The sequence below is a fragment of the Barbus barbus genome, assembly GCF_936440315.1.
Source record: "Barbus barbus genome assembly, chromosome: 3".
Lineage (NCBI taxonomy): Eukaryota > Metazoa > Chordata > Actinopteri > Cypriniformes > Cyprinidae > Barbus > Barbus barbus.
The window spans coordinates 26,280,324-26,299,906 of record NC_136731.1 but is presented as its reverse complement, the minus strand read 5'-3'; the positions used below and the strand labels follow the sequence as shown (position 1 = coordinate 26,299,906).

Below are 19,583 nucleotides of genomic sequence, written 5' to 3'. Positions count from 1 at the left end.
TATATAAATGTAACTTTACTTGAACATTTTTTTTATTCAAAAATTGTTAAATGTATTAGTTGGCAGTTTATTTTTAGATAATTTTTAGAATGCATAAGAAACATTTAATCAAGTTTTTTTTTATTTTTATATATATTTTGTATTATTATTGTTACAGGTATTAGTATTATCATAATGGACAATCCATACCTCCATACCTTTGTTCTCCAAGTCCCAGAAAAGCCCAGGGTGACTGTAGCATGTGTTATCTGAGATATTAACAAAAAGGGTAAGTAAAAAAAAAAGCTGACTACAAAGAACAAAAAAAGGTGAAAATTGAGAAAAGTTGCTCCTCGTAACACGCCTTTCGTTGTGGGCGGGGCAGGAGATCGATTAGCCACGCCCCGCAGCGCACTGATTGGTCTCCAAATTTCGCGGATTTTGACACGAGGAGACCTAAAAAAAGTTTTCACAGAAAGCAATTCGGAGCGAACCATTGACCACATTTGTAAGCAAGTAGAAGTAGTTTTCATTCTATATCATCACATCTGTATAGATAAACACTGTTTAAAGCGCAGGTAAGTTAATGCTAAGCAGAGTTTTTTTTCAAAACCTTGTGACTGTCTGCATTGTGCTCCACATTCTCTCGGCCGATGAGTGTCAATCTGTTACCGTTGTGCAAATCGGTGCATAAAGTGCACGTACACGTTGCTATATAACATCTGCATGTCAGAGAAAGAGAATCACATCGTTTTCGTTATTATAAAGTAAGCATTTACGTCGTTTGATATGTAGTAGTTACAGGATTTATTTCGCGGGAAAAATGTAACCCTAAAGGCTGTAGTTCCGGTTTATTTTGTGTCACTACAGCTGTGAATCTAAATGTACCTTTAAAGTTCTCGACAAGACGTGGAAAAACCACTGATAGACTGAGCGAAACCTCCTCGGAGTTTGTTTTGTAAGCGCGTGCTTCATTTGATTGACAGCTGGCCAGTGTTATTTATATACTATTACAGTATTCATTTTCTTAATTATTTTTTCAGTTTTCGTGTACTTTTAATTTGCGTTTTAGTAATATTTTAAATACCTTCAAATTATTTTAGCTTTAGTAATTTTAGTACTTGTTAACTTTCTTTAACGTTTGTTTTTCATGCAATATATGTTATTTGTATGTGTATATAGTATGTTTTGCATATGGAGGTCTTCTAACATTTAAATATAACAAATTTTTTTTTTCTCTAGAGATCATAAACTATGGCACAGATTAACGGCCATAACAATAAAACATGGGAATCTCATAACAAGATGATGCTGGAACCTCTGAGCACAAATGATCCTGAGGTAAGTCAGTGATTATATTATACAACCTGCATCCATGCAGTGAACCATGAATGATATTCTGCTGTGCAAGAGGGGAAAAAAACCCTTTTTTGTTTTGACTAGTTGTGGGGGTTATGATGATATCTGGTCTGATCTGCCATGTGACAGGCAGATTTAGCCTAGCTGAAGTACGATTCATATCAAAACTTCATTGTCATTTGCTTATTGTCTGTTTACGGTATTAATATATATCTGTATGCTCTAGGTATTTAACATAATAAAGAAGGAAAAGAAGCGTCAGACGTATGGATTAGAGCTCATTGCCTCTGAGAACTTCACTAGTCGGGCTGTTTTGGAGGCTCTGGGTTCCTGCATGAACAACAAGTACTCTGAAGGTTATCCTGGTCAGAGGTGACTATTGTGCAATTACATTTTATGTATATTACAATTTTATGTTGTTGCATTTGCCAATAAGATTAGTATTGTGTAATTTACACTTTGCACTTAGACATTGTGCTTATGCATTAAAAAATGCTTCTTTTAATTTCAGACTTTGTTTAATGTTATTAGGTATTATGGAGGCACGGAGCATGTAGATGAATTGGAGCGTTTGTGTCAGGAAAGGGCACTCAAGGTGTACGGCCTCGACCCGGAGAAATGGGGAGTGAATGTTCAGCCGTACTCTGGTAGGTTTGTTTCTGTGTCACTAGACTGTTGATGTAAGAGATGAAGTAACATATGAAACATTAACTCAAGTGCACATTATTTGAAATATCCTTGTTTTTTTTCCTCAGGGTCACCTGCAAACTTTGCTGTATATACAGCCATAGTGGAACCTCATGGGCGCATTATGGGCCTTGATCTTCCTGATGGTGGCCATCTCACCCACGGCTTCATGACTGACAAAAAGAAAATCTCAGCCACTTCCATTTTCTTTGAGTCTATGCCATATAAGGTGACCTTGCGAGTAGAATCAACATTGTGGTGAACTCTAAACTGAATAATGGAAAAATTGACATTTTGTAATTTGGCTAGAAGGTCATAGTGAGGGTTAAACCTTAAGTTCTCTACATAATGGCAAATTGTAGGCAAATTTATAATTGAATTTCTGTAACCGGACAAGTGGGCAGAATGGGCAGCATACCGACTGATTTGGTGAATGATGCCTTTGTGGAAAAAGATTCCAGCACTACTTGTGGTAAAAGGGACTTTAATGTAATACCGACACGTTTCGGCCTAAGAGCCTTCTTCAGGGTGAATGACACCTTTACCATTCAACAGTTTGAATGGTGCGTTCTAATTGACGATTCTAGTTTCAAATTGATAAACCTGCCTGGCAGTATGTTTAGAGTAAATTCTATGGCACAGAAAACCCTAATGCTGAGACAACACTGGTATATTAAACCTGTATTCCTTTTTTTTTTTTTCTCAGGTCAATCCAGAAACTGGATACATCGATTATGACAGACTTGAAGAAAATGCTCGTCTTTTCCACCCAAGACTTATCATTGCAGGTCAGTGCTGATTCTAATAAAATCTGAGGATTTTTTTTTTTTAACTGCAATGTGTAAAGCATTCATCATTTAATTCATATCATTAATAATTAAACAAATTAAATCTTACTTGAAAACCCTTTTTTCTTTCCTTGTTGTTGTTGTTTTACAGTTGGGCAGTTGAGATTTGTTTATCCTTTTTGTGTAATGTTTTTCTGTTTATTTTTACTTTAATTACATTTTTATTCAGTGCTTTGTTCAGCTCTATTTTAATAGTGCTTCATAAATTATTTGGGAAAAAATTTATTTCAAATTAATGCCTATGAGATTTTGCAAAAATAAGAGTCAGTGCTGCTCTGATGGGCTGGTTGGAGAAAAAAAAAGAACTTGACCAACATCACCATTAACGTTTCTGTGTGCCATTGTTAAGGCACCAGCTGTTATTCCCGTAACCTGGACTACAGTCGCCTGAGGAAGATTGCAGATGAGAATGGAGCGTATCTTCTGGCAGACATGGCTCACATCAGTGGTCTGGTCGCAGCAGGAGTCGTTCCATCTCCGTTTGAATACTGTGACATTGTTTCCACCACCACCCACAAGACCTTGAGGGGCTGCAGGGCAGGAGTCATTTTCTTCAGGAAGGGTGAGTTCAGTGTGAATTGAGCTGTCATAGTAAATCTAGGCCATTGACAGCGCTGTTATGATACACTCTTGAATTTCAGGAGTTCGTAGTGTTGATGCAAAGACAGCCAAGGAGACCCTGTATAACCTGGAGAGTCTGATTAACCAGGCAGTGTTTCCTGGACTGCAGGGCGGCCCTCACAACCATGCCATTGCAGGTAAGAGCGGATGTCCTCTATGTGTTAAGATAAGCTGAGATGAGATGAGATGAGATGACATGAGAGAAGATAAATTGAGATAAAGTTATATAAGGTTAGGCAACTTTGCATTTACACTATAAATGTTCATGATTAATCCATGATCTATTAATCGACATGTAAATTGAATAAGCTTGCTGTTTAATTGAATTCAGTAACCATTCAATCAGATGTTGAGAACTGTCTATACAGTCATCTGATGTTAGAGCGCACAAGCATTTCTCTGTGTGTAAGGATTACTTTCATTGTAAACGCTTAACAACCACCACCATTCGTTTGTTGGCCCTATATCAACCTGACAGTCATGTCAGTGCTTGCCAGGAGAGCAGTCAGGTGCACTGTCATTTTATCATGACTAGTCTAGAGTTATGTTATGTATGTATAAAGCACACGCCATATGTGTTTTATTTAAATGAAACGATAAGTATTATTAACTTGTTAAATCACTTACATTTATTAGTGTTTTTACTTTAAAAAATGACAATCAATTTTATCACAATTGATTTGTTAATATTCCTGCCAGTTGACATCCTTAAACTGATTGCAGTTTTTTTTGTACCCAATATGTCTTGTTTAAATTAAACAGTAAATATTTATTAATTATATTAAATTATTTATATTTTATTAATTGTTATCGGCTAAAAAACTGATTTGAACTTTTATTTGTTGGATGTGATGTGCAGGGGTTGCTGTTGCTTTGAAGCAGACTCAGACTCCAGAGTTCAAGACCTATCAATTGCAAGTTCTAGCAAATTGCAAGGCTTTAGCAGCCACCCTAATGGAAAAGGGCTACAAAGTTGTTACAAGTGAGTTCTTTAAGGATTTATTAAGGATTTTATAAATTATACGTAAATGAAACCGTCGGCTGATGGTGACAGTCGCAGTTGTATTCACTTTATCTATTGTTTTTATATCTAGGTGGCTCAGATAATCATCTCATCTTGGTTGATCTCCGTTCAAATGGAACTGATGGAGGAAGAGCAGAGAAAGTACTGGAGGCTTGTGCCATTGCCTGCAACAAGAACACCTGCCCAGGTGCATTGAAAATTACAAAAATTAATAACATCATGTTAGACATCTTTTTGCATGTTATACTACAACAATCTAACCAGTTAGCCTATGTTCACACTTGGTGTCTTTTTTGAAACGCTTTTTAAAATGCCACCGCCGGCATCTTTTTCTGCAGCTCAGAGCGTCTTTTCAAGTTGAAAACAGTTAAACTTTTCTGAAAAAAACGCCCTACGTCAAGCGCCTTTTTGACAGCTGACCAATGACAAGCGAGTGGCAAGTCATTTCCATAACAACAAAAACAAGAAGAAAAATGGAAACGCTGTTCGGTAAATTAGTTTGTACTAGTTTCAGAGCACAAGTAGTTGTATAATGTGAGCACAAAACTGTATCTAACTTAGTCTAAAATATGCCGTAAACCATGCATCATCCAACCGGAGCTCCTGGACTAAATTGTTGTAAGCACCATAGTTTCCTTCCCCGTATAAAGTTGCGCACCCACAAACATCGTTGTGAACCGACATTCTCCTCCCTGTTAACTTCAAAAGGCAACGCAAGAGCCAACTTTTTACTCTTTCTCTACATTTCTGCAGGACACAGCGCTAAGCTACTGTTGCAGCTGTTGTTATAGCAACAAAAGACGCCCTCGGCTGCTATTTGTAACCAAAACGCTGCCAGCTTTTTATTTTATTAAAGCACTCTTGTCAACTTTTTCTTGTCAAAAAAGACGCCAAGTGTGAACACGCCCTTATTCCACTGATTCTTTTTCCAAAATTTGTAATGAAGGTGATAAAAGTGCCTTGCGCCCCAGCGGCCTTCGTTTAGGGTCTCCGGCTCTTACATCTCGAGGACTATTGGAGGATGATTTCCATAAGGTTGCCGAGTTCATTCACCAGGGTGAGTTAAATGCAATAATGTAACATTTAAAGGATATTGTTCTTGATATGATAATTGATAGTATGTATATCTTCCCTTAGGCATAGAGTTGACACTGGAGATCCAAAGAAACATGAATCCTAAAGCAACTTTGAAGGAGTTTAAAGATGAACTGGCCCAAAATGAGAAGTACCAACTGAAAATAAATGAAATTCGAAAGGAAGTAGAAGACTTTGCTGGAAAGTTCCCAATGCCTGGGTTGCCAGAGTTGTAATTACTGTCTTTCTGACCATTTGCTAAGATTTCTATTGATTTAATGGGCACAAAGGCTTGAATACCACTGCAGTCATCATGCACCTCAATGTGATGACTTCCCTTTCATATAAATCATCAAATGATCTGTTTTTGATTACACATTTAATTGGTTTCTCTACTGTTCTAGTCATGTTTTCTCTCATTTCTGTGGTTAAACCCATTGCGGAATAAGCTGAAGTAATATATGAAAAGTTTTACTGTATACAGAAAACGGATCAACAGAGAAGAAAATAACCAACTGGCACAATCATTTTTGTACATGCATTGCAAATAAAGCCTGAAATATTGTAAATGTGAATATGAATATATGACTAGATCTTTTTCTTGCTGATTGTGTAAAATTTACATCCAACTGTTACTATTTACTCTAATAAGATGACACGTGTAAGTCATTACAAAATCAGAATGAGACAAATCATGTGCCTTTTACTATATAATAAAGGAAAGTGTTTTTTTTCTGTAGACGCAGACGGTGTTATAGGGTAGGTATGTTGCCATTTAATAATGATGCAAAACAGAGCTAAATCAGAAATAATGAAATTGAAGGCAGAGAAATTTCATAGTGGGCAGCAACTCGGCACACAGATGACCCTCAAAATTTACTCGACTTAACATCCATAAATATTTTAGCATGACGAATATACCTCACCTTACCCTGGACAAGCTCACAATACTGACTTAAAATAGATTTGTGTGAAGTAGCAACAAAAATGCATGAGTTAGACAGTTAAGCAAACAAGATTTGTTCAGAAACCGCAAAAAGAAATAACCTTAGAAGTAAATGTGCGTATAATGGTATGGCTTATTCTCAATTTACATTCAACAGACTGCAATTAAATGTTGAGAAATCGTTACAAAGGCCAATAATTACTGGGTAGCCAAAACAACTTGATATTAAGACACACTTGCGATGAAACCGCAGTGGCAGTCAAGATCTGTAATTTTGGACTACAACTGCTATCATGCAGTAGTGGGAATAACAATTACAGACAATGAATTTTGGCAACAACCACCATTATCATTCATTTTACATAACTGCAACAGCCATTAGAATGAAGTACCACTTCATCCACACAGATACTCATGCTGACGCTGCTTGCACACAACAGACAACAATTTATATCCATTTTAAATATATCTAGAAAGGCTGAATAGCACAACACATGAGATACAATGGAAGCGTTTATAAATTGCCACCATATTTTGCAGTCATTACATTGTGTTCTTCAAACATGCAGAAAAGTTGTGTAACAGTTCTTCACAATGTGTCAACTTACATGCAGTACATTCGTTCACCTTATCACACAATTGCGTTAAAACACGAAGGGCAGTTGGCTCCATTTTTGTTTAACAATGCCTTTAACCTTTGTTCGTTTTTGTATCATAAAAAAATATGCAGTTTTCTCCTAAGATTTTATGTCCACTGGAAAGGGCAGAGAAAAGGATAAATGCAAATTTGCATGTTTTCCCTATATTATTAATCAGTTTAGTGTATTAATTATTTAAGCTCAGAAAGCAAGTATAAAAAGCTTATTACTGACCAATCCATGAATTAACATCAAGTTATCTGCTAATTGAAGTGCATATAATGCTAATGCATCTCAAAGGCTGCATATCGAGGAGAATGTGTATTATAAAATACTGTTCTGTTGCCACGCAAGTTAGTTCCATTAAATTATGCTTGTGATTTTCATGCAGCAACAGTTGCTTTGCTTGTGAAGACAAAAAAAGCATTAATTATTAAATGGAATACCAGGACCAGATTAATTAAATGGTGGTTAGAGACTCTGCTGCTGTTCCCGTATAGCTGTCAATGAAAACAAGCATGTGACTACACATTTAAATAAGCCATTTCATATGGCTTCTTTCAAAACAACTACTTGTGCTTGAACGACGGTGAACTTTTGCTGAATCTTCATTTTATTTCATAGCTTTTTGTCAGGTCTTCAGACCGCAAGAGGAACCATTTTCTCCATTTACTGAAGACAGTTTGCCAATAGATTTAAGTACGCAACCTCTACACTAAACAAATAGTCAAGACCACATTTTGTAACCTCAAACGTTCAACCCACTGCTTTCTGAAATGCCATGAACAAAAAAAAGGGCATTACATTCAATACATTTGGTCTCCTGATTTTATCAGGGTTAATGTGGAACAGATAGTGGACACATTCAGATTTTGTACAAATAGCTGGTGGTGTAATTAAAACAAAAAGACTGGTTGCCCCCCTTCGAGGTCCCCTGAATGTAATGCTGCTTGATGAGCTCACTCAGGTACTGGACGATTTTACTCTCTTCCACAGTGTAGCCGAGCTGCAACAAGAAATTAGTCCTGCGCAACGTTACTGAGCCCTGGTCATTGATGTCCATGGGAAGGTGAATGTGATGGCAGAATGTATAAAGGAAGGCCTTGGCTGTAAGCTGAGTCAACATACCCTGAACATGGAGGAAGTAGGTACTGCCATGTTTGATCTGAGTCCTGTGGTCTGCCAAATGGCTTACTAGTGTTCCTTTGTATGGCGGACACCGGAGGGTCTTGTTGTCACAGTCCAAAATGCTTATGTAACGGCTGTATCGATTCAAAGAGTGGAGAATGCTGGATCCAGCCGGGGAGACAGCTCTGGAAGAAGAGAGAGAGGAAAAAAAAAAAAAAAAGAGGAAATACCAAAAATAATGAAACACTGCACTTTTGGTCACTGATTTAAAGCATTGCAAGAAAAACAACTTGCCGCTTTTGAAACTATGATACTGAGTTATTGACTACAGGTCAACAACATACCTCTGCAATCCAATAAGTTTCCATCTCTGCAGGTCGGTAAGCTGAAATGGCGATGAAAGCCACGGTTGGACGGTTTCACCGTACTTGCCGAGATCGGGAACGAAAATGAACAAAGCATTGACTAGCTTCCTCACCGTGCCCTCGTCCACCCCTAAAATAACGAGCGTTCGGCCACTCAGAAGGCAGAAAATGGCTTGCGGAGCAAACGGATATTGCCTGATGAATCGAAGAGCGCTGTGACCAGCTTTCTTCTTCTGCTTTCGCGTCAACGCACTGCCGTAGGTGAACGGAGATATCGCTCGGTCAGAACTGGTGGAGGCGCTCATGAAGCTCGTACTATCGGAGACATCTTCGATATTAATTTTTGCCACCTCCTCAGTGTTTAGATCAGAAAAAGTCAGTCCCATGTTTGGGCTTTCTGCGAGGCCCGACTCTTCCAAAATGTAGTCCACCTGTAAGGCAGGGTCTCCCTGAAGAAGAGATATAGGTTCTTGGTTCACCACTGTGTCACCACAGCACTCCTGAGCAAGCTCAGGTAAAGGTTCCTCAAAAATGAAACCGTCCTGTCCAATACAGCAGCCTGCATCCATCGGGACTATATTCCCGTCAGATGTCTTTTGTGGGACAGCAACAGAGCTGGATGCGATTTCAGATGGTGATGCAATGGATACCTTGCGCTTTCGTTCAAGACCATCAAAGTAATTTGCCTGTAAACTGGAAGGACTAACACCTCCAAAAGCCTCAATGCTCTTATCGCTACTAAAACTCCCTTTGGTCTCCGTGTCGGCAGCCTCTGGGGTCTCCTGCGTAATGTCAGATGTACTGGACTCGGGAGGCCCTTCCATAGACTCCACACCTGGCTTAATGTGATCTACATCTATGCAGGTGGTGTACGAGTCGAGACTCAGCGGCTCGCCAGATAAGTTCAGAATGGGGACAGTTGGATTGTTGGAAGAAATACTGAAGTTCTTTGAGGTTCCTCCGTACTCCCAGTCGCGTTCAGCTTCGAAGAGGAAACTAGTAACTCTCTGTTTGCTCAGAAGAGCCCTGTCGATCTGGCTAGTGTAAATAAGGCATACATCTCCTCGGAATGACTTCTCAATTATGTTTAGTTGCTCTAGAGTTTGGTGGAAAAAGCTGGCATCGCAGAGCTCTTCCATCGTTTTCAAGCGTTTATCAAAGCATTTTGCAGATTTGGCCTTTATGAGCTGAGGTGTGTAAGAGGACTTTCTACTCTCACTTTCGGTTTCCATAGTCTTATCTGCAACATCAGAATGATTACTATTTAGTGTATCGTCTATTACACTTGTGTCAGCCGGTTTCTCCGTCTCGTGTTGTACAAAATCTACATCTTTCTTTTTCCTGGAAGGATAAGAGGTTACTTGCCTCAGCAGATCTTTGTGTTCATAGATGGACTTCTCCACACTGGCCAATTCATTCGCCTTCTCAATAGCTTGTGTGGAATAACAGCCATTGTTCATTTTCTGAAGCTCAGTTTCTTTGTGCAGCACCGATCTGGTGTACTCCAGGTCTTTCAGTTTCTTTTCCAGCTCATTTGCAAAAGCTTTCCTGTTGCCTGATTTTAAAAACTCGGAAGCCTTGGAAAACTCTGATGACATTTCTTGAAACTGATGCATGATCTTCCTTTCGTCTGCGGTAATGTAGGCCATGCAAAAGGGGCGCACAAATCCACGAGCCTCCAAGTCATACAGCGTGAGATGATGGACGTAAGCGAACGCCCCTTCCTTGGAATCACCCAGGACAACTTTTGAGTCCTCAACAAAATTAAGCTTTGGGTAGTTACTGCCAGGAGGATGTCCAACAAAGGACGCCTGGTAGTCCACAGACATGATGCGAAGGGAGAAGTAGTTAAGGTCAAATGTCCCACACACTTTGGGATCATTGGGAATGGTGAGTAAAGGCTGTGGACCGACCTGTTCTGAAAATTCAGAGACGAGTATGAAATCCTTTGAGAATTTCGCATAGGATGTCTTCGTCCAGGGATTTGCATTGGCAGCATGAGCAAACAAAGGCACAGAAAACTCCTCTGGAAGTGAGCATGGATCTGTGAAAGGGTCCCCAAAGTCATCTTCTTTGGTAAAAGCCACCACATCTGGTGAGCCAATCATGTTCTCTGAGTATATAGAGACATCAGCAGAAATAGCCTTCCGTGCTCAGTATCTAAATCGATGAAAATAACATATTTCACATTTTAACAACACAAATCATAAATAGGCTGTGCACTGAGGACTCTGTGTCTTTGCAGCACGACTGGTTTAGTCCACTGAGCCAGATCACGATCTGATATAGATGAGCTTGAAGACGATGCTCTCCAGCCTGACAGACCTTTGACGTCTCCTGCCATAAATCTCATACATCTACCAATCGTCGCCGCTTACATAAACCTATTTATAATCCGGCATCTACACGAAGACACCGCTGGTACAATGTACTCCAGCTGACATCCTCTTACAGCAGCCATATTTAAACGATCGTAGCCTTTCCATGTGACTATCCTGATGAGGAAGTAGCTGTGTTTCAAAACCTAAAGAGCCTACTAGCTAGACAAAGCTAGACGGAAAGCTCTTAACATGCTACCTAGGTAGGTAGGTCTGTTGCATTTGTTATGATGCGTTGTCTAGTTGTTCAAGGGGAGAAATTATATTATTCGCAATGTATGACAAGACTCGTTATTACACATATATGCAAATTCACAGTTGTAACTTATTATTATTATTTGGTTTTAGTTAATTACATCTCGTTGAGAGAATGCACAACACAGCGTTCTATTCATATTCTATCACATTGCTTTACGGTATTTTTACGACAATTCTCGTCAGGCGCCGGAATTGGAAGTTGTTACAGAGAGTTGGTTCGTCTGCTGTGTTCACACTTAATTAAAAACTTTCACAGAGAGTTTTTTTACTCGTTTACGCTGTTATGTTTTACCTCAGTTAACTTATAGGTTGTCAGGGTTTTATGTTATTCATCAAGCGCGGTTATTTTGGTGTAATGTGTGATCATGCGCTGCTAGATCACAGTTATGAACGTTTTGTTTAGATCACTAAGAGTGACAATTGACAGCCGATTTTATAGACAAATATCTGTAAGCATGATAAGGCGCACACAGATTAAGAAAGTGCTTTGTGTAGCTGAGAAAAACGATGCAGCTAAGGGCATAGCAGAGATCATGTCTAATGGGAGATCGAGAAGAGTGAGTTTGTGACTTTGATCCATAATGCCAGACCTTATAGTTATTAAATGAGTTGTTAATGTTATGTCTATAAAATGTTGTTTTTATTTGTATGTAATAATGAGCATCACTGGTAATGAATCTTTTTTTTTTTTTCTTGACAGAGAGAAGGCTACTCTGTTTACAACAAAATATATGAGTACGAATACCACCTGTTTGGCCAAGTAAGTGATTTTTTATTCATTACTACCTGTAAGTGGTATATACAGTCTTTATTTGTTCATAGTGTGTATTTGTTTACAGAATGTCAGTGTAAGCATGACATCTGTGTCAGGACATCTCTTGAGTCTTGAATTCAAAGCTCCCTTTCAGAAATGGTAAAAAGTTATATTTCTTCATATCTCTTTGATAATACAGTTGAAATATTCAGTTAAACTTTGTCATGTGGTCTGTTTCACAGGCATAGTTGTAATCCAGTCCTGTTGTTTGATGCTGAAGTGGAAAAGTACTGCCCTGAGAACTTTATACCCATCAAAGTATTAATTTTCATTCATTCACTTAGATTTGTTTTTAGAATATGAGCTTGTATTGCATATTTTAATATATATTTTTACATTATCCAGAGGACTTTGGAGAGAGAGGTGAGACAGTGTCAAGCTCTGGTCATTTGGACTGATTGTGACCGCGAAGGAGAAAATATCGGCTTTGAGATCATTGATGTTTGCAAAGCAGGTAAGTTTAGTGCATCATGGTGCTAGTTGTTCACTCTACTTGTGCTGTATATTTCTAACACCCTTCTAACATGGGATATCTTTTAATTAAGTGAAGCCAAATGTTCAGGTCTTCCGTGCACGGTTCTCTGAGATCACCCCCAACTCCATAAGGAGAGCCTGTGAGACCCTTATTGAGCCAGATATCAACGTCAGTGATGCGGTGGATGTGAGACAGGAGCTGGACCTCCGCATCGGTAGGCAGTTCAAAATAAAAGAGAACATAAACACAAACTACTGCATTTTAGGCAATGTTTAGCGTATGTACATTGTGTTCCTTCAGGGGCATCATTCACCAGGTTCCAGACATTGCGCTTGCAGAAGATATTCCCAGAATCTCTCTCTGATCAGCTCATCAGTTACGGCAGTTGTCAGTTCCCGACCCTTGGCTTTGTAGTAGAGCGGTTTAAAGCCATTCAAGCCTTCGTCCCTGAAACTTTCTTTAAAATCAAAGGTACTCTGTTTATTTGAATTTACATGCTTTCAAATTTAATATTTTTGAACCAAATACAAGATGTGCTTTGCAGTGTCGTCACATGTGCTTTATGTTCTTTGTGTGAAATTTCTGTTCGATAGTTGTCCATGAGCCTAATGAAGAGGAATCAGTTGAATTCAGCTGGAAAAGACATCGTCTTTTCAATCACACGGCATGCCTTGTACTGTATCAGATGTGCATGGAGGTGTGTGCTTCTACTTACCTTGTTAAAAACTTTTTTAAAAACATATGAGTTTTGTCGTTGTTATGTCATCATAAGTTTTCCGTGTTTGGTTTTCATCTTTTTTTAGGATCCGATGGCAAAAGTGATATCTGTAACAAGTAAACCAAAAAGCAAATGGCGACCTTTACCCCTCGACACTGTGGTAAGTAATTTAGAGCTTGACAGATTTTATACATTATAAAATGTAACACATCACACACATATACTACCATTCAAAAATTTGAGTTTAGTAAGATCTTTTGAATGTTTTTGAAGGAAATCTCTTATGCTTGTACAGGATGCATTTATTTGGCCAAAAATACAGTAAAAACAGGATTATTGTTAAATATTACTATATTAATAAAGTATACATAATTTATTCTTACTGACCCCAAACTTTTGAACGGTAGTGTACTTTTGGTCATATAGTTTGTTATACTACTACACGCAAACTGATGAATATGGACAAATGTGACAGTTTTGTGTACACAAGGGTCAGTAGCTGCTAAAGTTAGAATAGCTTGTAAATTTATGAGGGACTTATACCCATTAAGACCCCAAAATTAGTACTAGTGCTGCTGAATGAGTTTAGTGTGATCAACAACTGAATCGGTGAGAAATAATGTAATATATTTGTTAATACGTTTCAATTTCTTTCTCCAGGAACTTGAAAAACTGGCTTCAAGAAAACTGAGGATAAGTGCCAAAGAAACCATGAAAATCGCAGAAAAGCTGTACACTCAGGGGTATGTTAAAGGTTATTTCATCCACATGTCTGTGGTCTGCAGCATGTCTGTTGTGTCCCTTCACAGATCAGCCTGTCTGTTTCCTTCCAGCTTCATCAGTTATCCTCGTACTGAGACCAACATGTTTCCACAGAACCTGAACCTAACCATGCTGGTTGAGCAACAGACACAAGACAACGAATGGGGAAATTTTGCTCAGCGCATTTTGGAAAGCGGTGGGCCCACACCTCGAAATGGAAACAAATCTGATCAGGCCCATCCCCCCATTCACCCCACCAAATACACCAACAGTTTACAGGTAAGCAACCTCCCTGTTTGGACCATCGTAACTGGTACCAACTTGCACAACGACAGTGTTTAAATATTTTTATTTTTTTAAAGGGAAATGAAAAGCGGCTATATGAGTTCATTGTACGTCACTTCCTGGCTTGTTGCTCCAAAGATGCTCAGGGACAAGAGGTGACGGTTGAAATTGAAATAGCTGAAGAGAGATTCTCAGCGAGTGGATTGACGATCATTGCTCGCAATTATCTGGAAGTGTACCCTTACGACAAGTGGTACAATAAGGTGAATACTGCTCAAAACATAACACATTTTATAACTAAGCATATTGTTGCTTAGTTATAACCCATCTGATCATATTTATATTGCACTTATATTGTAAAGCAAGCAGCTTTACTTCATTCAACATGTAAAAAGTGTCAGCAATGTTTCTTAGAATTACAACTTCAATTTCTACTATGAAGCAGCTCTGGTGAATTCATCTGACCACAATTGACTGATGCACTTTGGAAAGCTGTTTTAAACTATTGAAACAAACTCTTTTTTGCCTCATTTTGTTTCAAATTATGTCACATCAGTTTGTTCTTTGATTTCACTTTAAAGGGGTCATATGATGCAATTTCAAGTTTTCCTTTCTCTTTGGAGTGTTACAAGCTGCATCGAGGAACTACAATAATGTACAGTATTTGAAAAATAATGTGTTTTTTGAACATTAAAGTATGTCAGCATGTTCGGTTACACCAAATACACAAAATAATGCATCATATGACCCCTTTAAAGGGTTAGTTCTCCCAAAAATGAAAATTCTGTCATTAATTACTCGCCCTCATGTCGTTCCAAACCCGTAAGACCTTTGCTCATCTTTGGAACACAAATTAAGATATTTTTGATCAAATCTGAGATCTCTCTGACCCTGCATAGACAGCAACGCAACTGAAATGTTCCCAGGTCCAGAAACGTAGCAAGGACATCGAGAAAATAATGTCATCAGTGGTTCAACTGTAATTCTACGAAGCTACGAGAATACTTTTTGTGCACAAAGAAAACAATAATAACATCATTTATTCAGCAATTCTTCTCTCCGAGTTACAATATTCTGCCATTTTGGAGAGTACCCAAGAACGTAAAGAGAGAATTTTAATTTTTGGGTGAACTAACCCTTTAAGTATTTTTTCCACAGGTTATTCCATTATATATGGCTAACACCACATTCCAGCCCACAGCGATTGAGATGGTGGAAGGACAGACCAGTCCACCACAGCTTCTGACAGAGGCCGATTTGATATCGCTTATGGAGAAACATGGCATTGGTACTGAAATCAGTCAGTCCAGTTTTGTACCTTGAGTATTTTACAACATGAGTTATGTGACACTCAATTTGAGTTGTTGCTGCAGGTACCGATGCAACACATGCTGAGCACATTGAGACCATAAAGAGTCGCATGTATGTGGGGCTGACGGCTGACCAGAGGTTCCTTCCTGGAGAACTTGGCATGGGTCTCGTTGAAGGTAGCAAGATCATCATATCGCTAGTATTGAAGTCTTTAAAGAATGGTTTAATATCTGATTTGTGTGAAATTGAGTGTAACATTGTTTCAGGGTATAACTCAATGGGGTATGAGATGTCTAAACCGGACCTGAGAGCGGAGCTGGAGGCTGACCTTAAACTTGTGTCAGAGGGCCGAAAGGACAAAGCTTCTGTCCTCAGTTATCATGTGGCCAAATACAAGGCTGTTTTTATCGAGTCCGTGAGGAAGGCAAAGAAGTGAGTCTGAATGTAGCACTGCAAAGGTCAACGAGATCTACAGCTCTACTTTTGTTCCAACTGTACGCTGTGCAGTTGCCAATTACATTTAACATTCAAATTTGAAACTTTTCATATTTTCTGCAGATTGGATGAGGCTTTGTCAAATTATCTGGGCCCTGCTCAGGAGATTACTGAACAGGAGCAAGGAGAAATGGAGATACCATTACCAGTGCGAAAGTGTCCCCAGTGTAACCGTGACATGGTACTGAAGAAGAAGAAAGACAGCACAAAGTGAGACAACACCATGTGTTAATATAACTGAAATGGAAATGGATTGTAGTCTATTCATTTTTTGTGCCTCCTCTTCTGATCAACCTTTTTTTGTCACTCTGTGCAGAATGTTTCTTTCATGTATGGGATATCCAGCCTGTAAAGCAGCCGTGTGGTTTCCAGACACAGTTCTGGAGGCCAGCAGAGACGAGAACATCTGTCCAACTTGCCGTCCACATCCAGTGCATATGTAAGGATTGTGCTTCTCACGTTACTTTGTAGTCATTTTAATATTGTGAAGCATTTACAGTACTGTTCAAAAGTTTGGACCCAGTAAGGTTTATTCATTAAATTGATCAAAAGTGACAGTAAAAACATTCACAATGTTACAAAAAACATCTGGTAATCTTTTTTTTTAAATAAATGCTGTTCTTTTGAACTTTTTATTTATCAGAGAATCCTGATGTTTTACTGTTTCCACAAAAATCGTATCTAGTAAAAACTGTTTTCAAAATTAATAATAAGAAATGTTTCTTGAGCATCAAATCAGTATATTAAAATAATTTCTGAAAGTCTTGCTGATTTGAAATCTGCTTTGTCATCACATAAATTAATTATATATTAAAATAGAAACCAGTTCTTTTAAATAGTAATATTATTTCACAATATTACTGTTTTTACTGTATTTTCAATAAAAAAAACAGCCTTGATGTGCATGAGAGACTTCTTTCAAAACAAAAGAAATCATGCTGACTCCAAACTTTGAACAGTATAATTTTTTTGGTAACATTTTTACATGTTAGCATTAGTTTATGCAGTAGCTAATATGAAAAAAAACATTGAATAATACTTTTATGGCATTTAGTATTTATTTATTTATATCTGTATTGTGTAAATTAACTTAAATTGTTAAATAATTTTTTTGTTACTATGAACGGACATGAATTATCAACATACATCAATATATTTGTAAATTAACATTAGCCTAGATTAATAAATATTGTTCATTTGTGACCCTGGAGCACAAAACCAGTCTTAAGTCGCTGGGGTATATTTGTAGCAATAGCCAAAAATACATTGTATGGGTCAAAATTATTGATTTTTTTCTTATGCCAAAAATCATTAGGATATTAAGTAAGGATCATGTTCCATGAAGATATTTTGTTAATTTCCTACCGTAAATATCAAAACTTCATTTTTGATTAGTAATATGTATTGCCAAGAACTTCATTTGGACAACTTTAAATGATTTTCTTAATATTTAAATTTTTTTGCACCCTCAGATTCAAGATATTCAAATAGTTGTATTTCGGCCAAATATTCGGCTTACTTATTCAGCTTTTAGATGATATATAAATCTAAATTTCAAAAATTTGACCCTTATGACTGGTTTTGTGGTCCAAGGTCACATTTGTTAGTTCATGATTTCTACTGTATTAACTAATGTTAACAAACTGACACTAAAAAATCTTGGACCATAAGTGAATTAACAAAGGAAATATGGTCATTTTAAATAATGTTTTGGTTTTATTCATAAAATCCTTGACAGGCTGAAGCTTAAATTCAAGAGGGGAAGTTTGCCACCTATGATTCCCCTTGAATTTGTCGGATGCATTGGAGGATGTGATGAGACTCTCAGAGAGGTCTTAAACTTGAAATATATCCGAGGAGTAGAAGCAGATTCTGGCTATCGGGCACATAACGGCTCTGGATCAAATCAGCATCATGTACCTAGAAGCAACTCAGTACCTCCATCCAGGGTTACACCTCCAGCACCCAGAGCCAATGCCAGCCTGCCACCTCCACGGGCAGCACAACCACCAGCTTCAGCCCAGGGCGGTGCCATTGTGTGTAACTGTGGTCAGGATGCCATTCTTCTCACTGTTCGCAAAGAGGGTCCCAATCAAGGCCGTCAGTTTTACAAGTGTAACACAGGAGACTGTAAGTTCTTCCTGTGGGCTGATCAGCCGGCTGAGCAGGCAGCGCCCGGAGGGGGTAGGGGACCCATGAGTCAGAATTCACAACCTCCCAGGCCCTCAATTGGCTTTGGGAACGTACCTCAGCAGAGGCAAAACAACAGAGGATCTGGAGGTGATGATGGTGAGACTATGTGTAACTGTAATGAGCCTGCAGTGACCAGGACCGTCATGAAAGATGGGCCAAACAAGGGGCGAATGTTCCACACCTGCGGGAAACCACGTGATCAGCAGTGTGGGTTCTTCCAGTGGGCGAATGAAAATGTGGCTCCAGGTATAATGCCTGTCGATGTTTTGCACTGAAAATGTTATATACATGGGCAAAATATGATCAGAATATGTTGAATAGGATCATTCATACACAGCTCAAATTCAATGTTTGGAGATTATTTTAAAATAAATAAATTAATACTTTTATTCATCCATTTTATCATTATTCATGGATTTTATTGATCCAAAGGGTTGACAGTAAAGACATTCATAATGTTACAAAAGATTTCTGTTTCAAATATATGGTGTTTTTAAGAAAATTGATCTTGAGCATCAAATTAGCATATTAGAATGATTTCTGAAGGAGCATGTGACACTGAATTATGCTGATAATTCAGTTTGCCATCACAAGAATAAATTACATTTTAAAATAAATTTAAATCAAGTGCAACATTTTTGTGAGACAGTTTGTCAGTCGCTTGTTTTCTGTTTGTCAGTTTGTGCTGCAAGGTCTAGACCACATATTAAACATTAAGTATGTTCCAAATGGCTGTGATTGTGCTACATTTTGTGTAGGAAGAAAACAACAGTTATGCATTGTTTTATATGGTTTCAAAGAAATGTAAATATTTCAGTTGCCAACAATTTATTCAATATTTAATTTTTTGCTAATAATTTCCATTTTCTGTTACTTTTCAGCCACAGTTTTCTCAGGAGGAAATAGTGCCAGACCTCCTGGGAACAAAAAGGCCAGCACTTCCTCAGACAAACCTCCCACTGCCAAAAGGGCGAGAACCTGTGGAATATGTCACGAGCCGGGTCACACACGGGTCACCTGTCCACAGGGCAGATGAAAAAAAAAATGGTTCCTGCAGTTGTTGTAAAATAAAAAATGTGTAAATGAAATTAATCTTATGTTTAATTATTTTTATGTGTATAACAAATTGTATTGTGTAAAATAAAGTTATTTTAAGTAAAACATGACTGTCATCATTTATTCTCATGATGAGTAAATTGTTCACATATTGCCTGACCTACAGTAG

At 38.1% G+C, this 19,583-nt stretch overlaps 3 protein-coding genes across 6 annotated transcripts; 2 read left to right on the top strand and 1 right to left on the bottom strand.

Moving 5' to 3' along the window:
* The first annotated feature begins 403 nt into the window (after positions 1–403).
* LOC306859721 (serine hydroxymethyltransferase, cytosolic-like) lies at positions 404–6,334 on the top strand. Of its 2 annotated transcripts, none has more exons than XM_079400935.1 (12): positions 404–487; positions 1,222–1,320; positions 1,565–1,710; positions 1,870–1,985; positions 2,094–2,254; positions 2,732–2,813; positions 3,223–3,435; positions 3,515–3,631; positions 4,354–4,476; positions 4,589–4,705; positions 5,465–5,575; positions 5,656–6,325. In XM_079400935.1, exons 2-12 carry the CDS (start codon positions 1,234–1,236, stop codon positions 5,826–5,828), a joined length of 1,446 nt encoding a protein of 481 aa, XP_079257061.1. In that variant the 5' UTR covers positions 404–487; positions 1,222–1,233; the 3' UTR covers positions 5,829–6,325. The 2 variants fall into 2 exon arrangements, with proteins under 2 accessions (XP_079257061.1, XP_079257060.1); XM_079400934.1 differs by having other exon boundaries at positions 408–557; positions 5,656–6,334.
* A 614-nt stretch (positions 6,335–6,948) lies between these two features.
* On the bottom strand, positions 6,949–10,954 carry LOC306859715 (guanine nucleotide exchange protein smcr8a). Its single transcript, XM_079400922.1, has 2 exons — positions 8,649–10,954; positions 6,949–8,489 (listed from the first exon to the last, which is right to left on the bottom strand). Exons 1-2 carry the CDS (start codon positions 10,775–10,777, stop codon positions 8,042–8,044), a joined length of 2,577 nt encoding a protein of 858 aa, XP_079257048.1. The 5' UTR covers positions 10,778–10,954; the 3' UTR covers positions 6,949–8,041.
* On the top strand, positions 10,935–19,515 carry LOC306859699 (DNA topoisomerase 3-alpha-like). 3 transcript variants are annotated; one of them, XM_079400892.1, is made up of 19 exons: positions 10,935–11,250; positions 12,006–12,065; positions 12,145–12,218; positions 12,302–12,377; positions 12,465–12,573; positions 12,665–12,808; positions 12,895–13,065; positions 13,188–13,291; positions 13,398–13,472; positions 13,973–14,055; positions 14,146–14,353; positions 14,437–14,622; positions 15,518–15,647; positions 15,733–15,846; positions 15,937–16,102; positions 16,229–16,375; positions 16,482–16,604; positions 17,904–18,604; positions 19,240–19,515. In XM_079400892.1, the coding sequence occupies exons 3-19, from the start codon at positions 12,160–12,162 to the stop codon at positions 19,392–19,394; spliced, it is 2,751 nt and encodes a 916-aa protein (XP_079257018.1). In that variant the 5' UTR covers positions 10,935–11,250; positions 12,006–12,065; positions 12,145–12,159; the 3' UTR covers positions 19,395–19,515. The 3 variants fall into 3 exon arrangements, with proteins under 3 accessions (XP_079257018.1, XP_079257017.1, XP_079257016.1); XM_079400891.1 differs by lacking the exon at positions 10,935–11,250 and adding an exon at positions 11,472–11,862; XM_079400890.1 differs by lacking the exon at positions 10,935–11,250 and adding an exon at positions 11,589–11,862 and having other exon boundaries at positions 15,733–16,102.
* Positions 19,516–19,583: the final 68 nt, after the last annotated feature.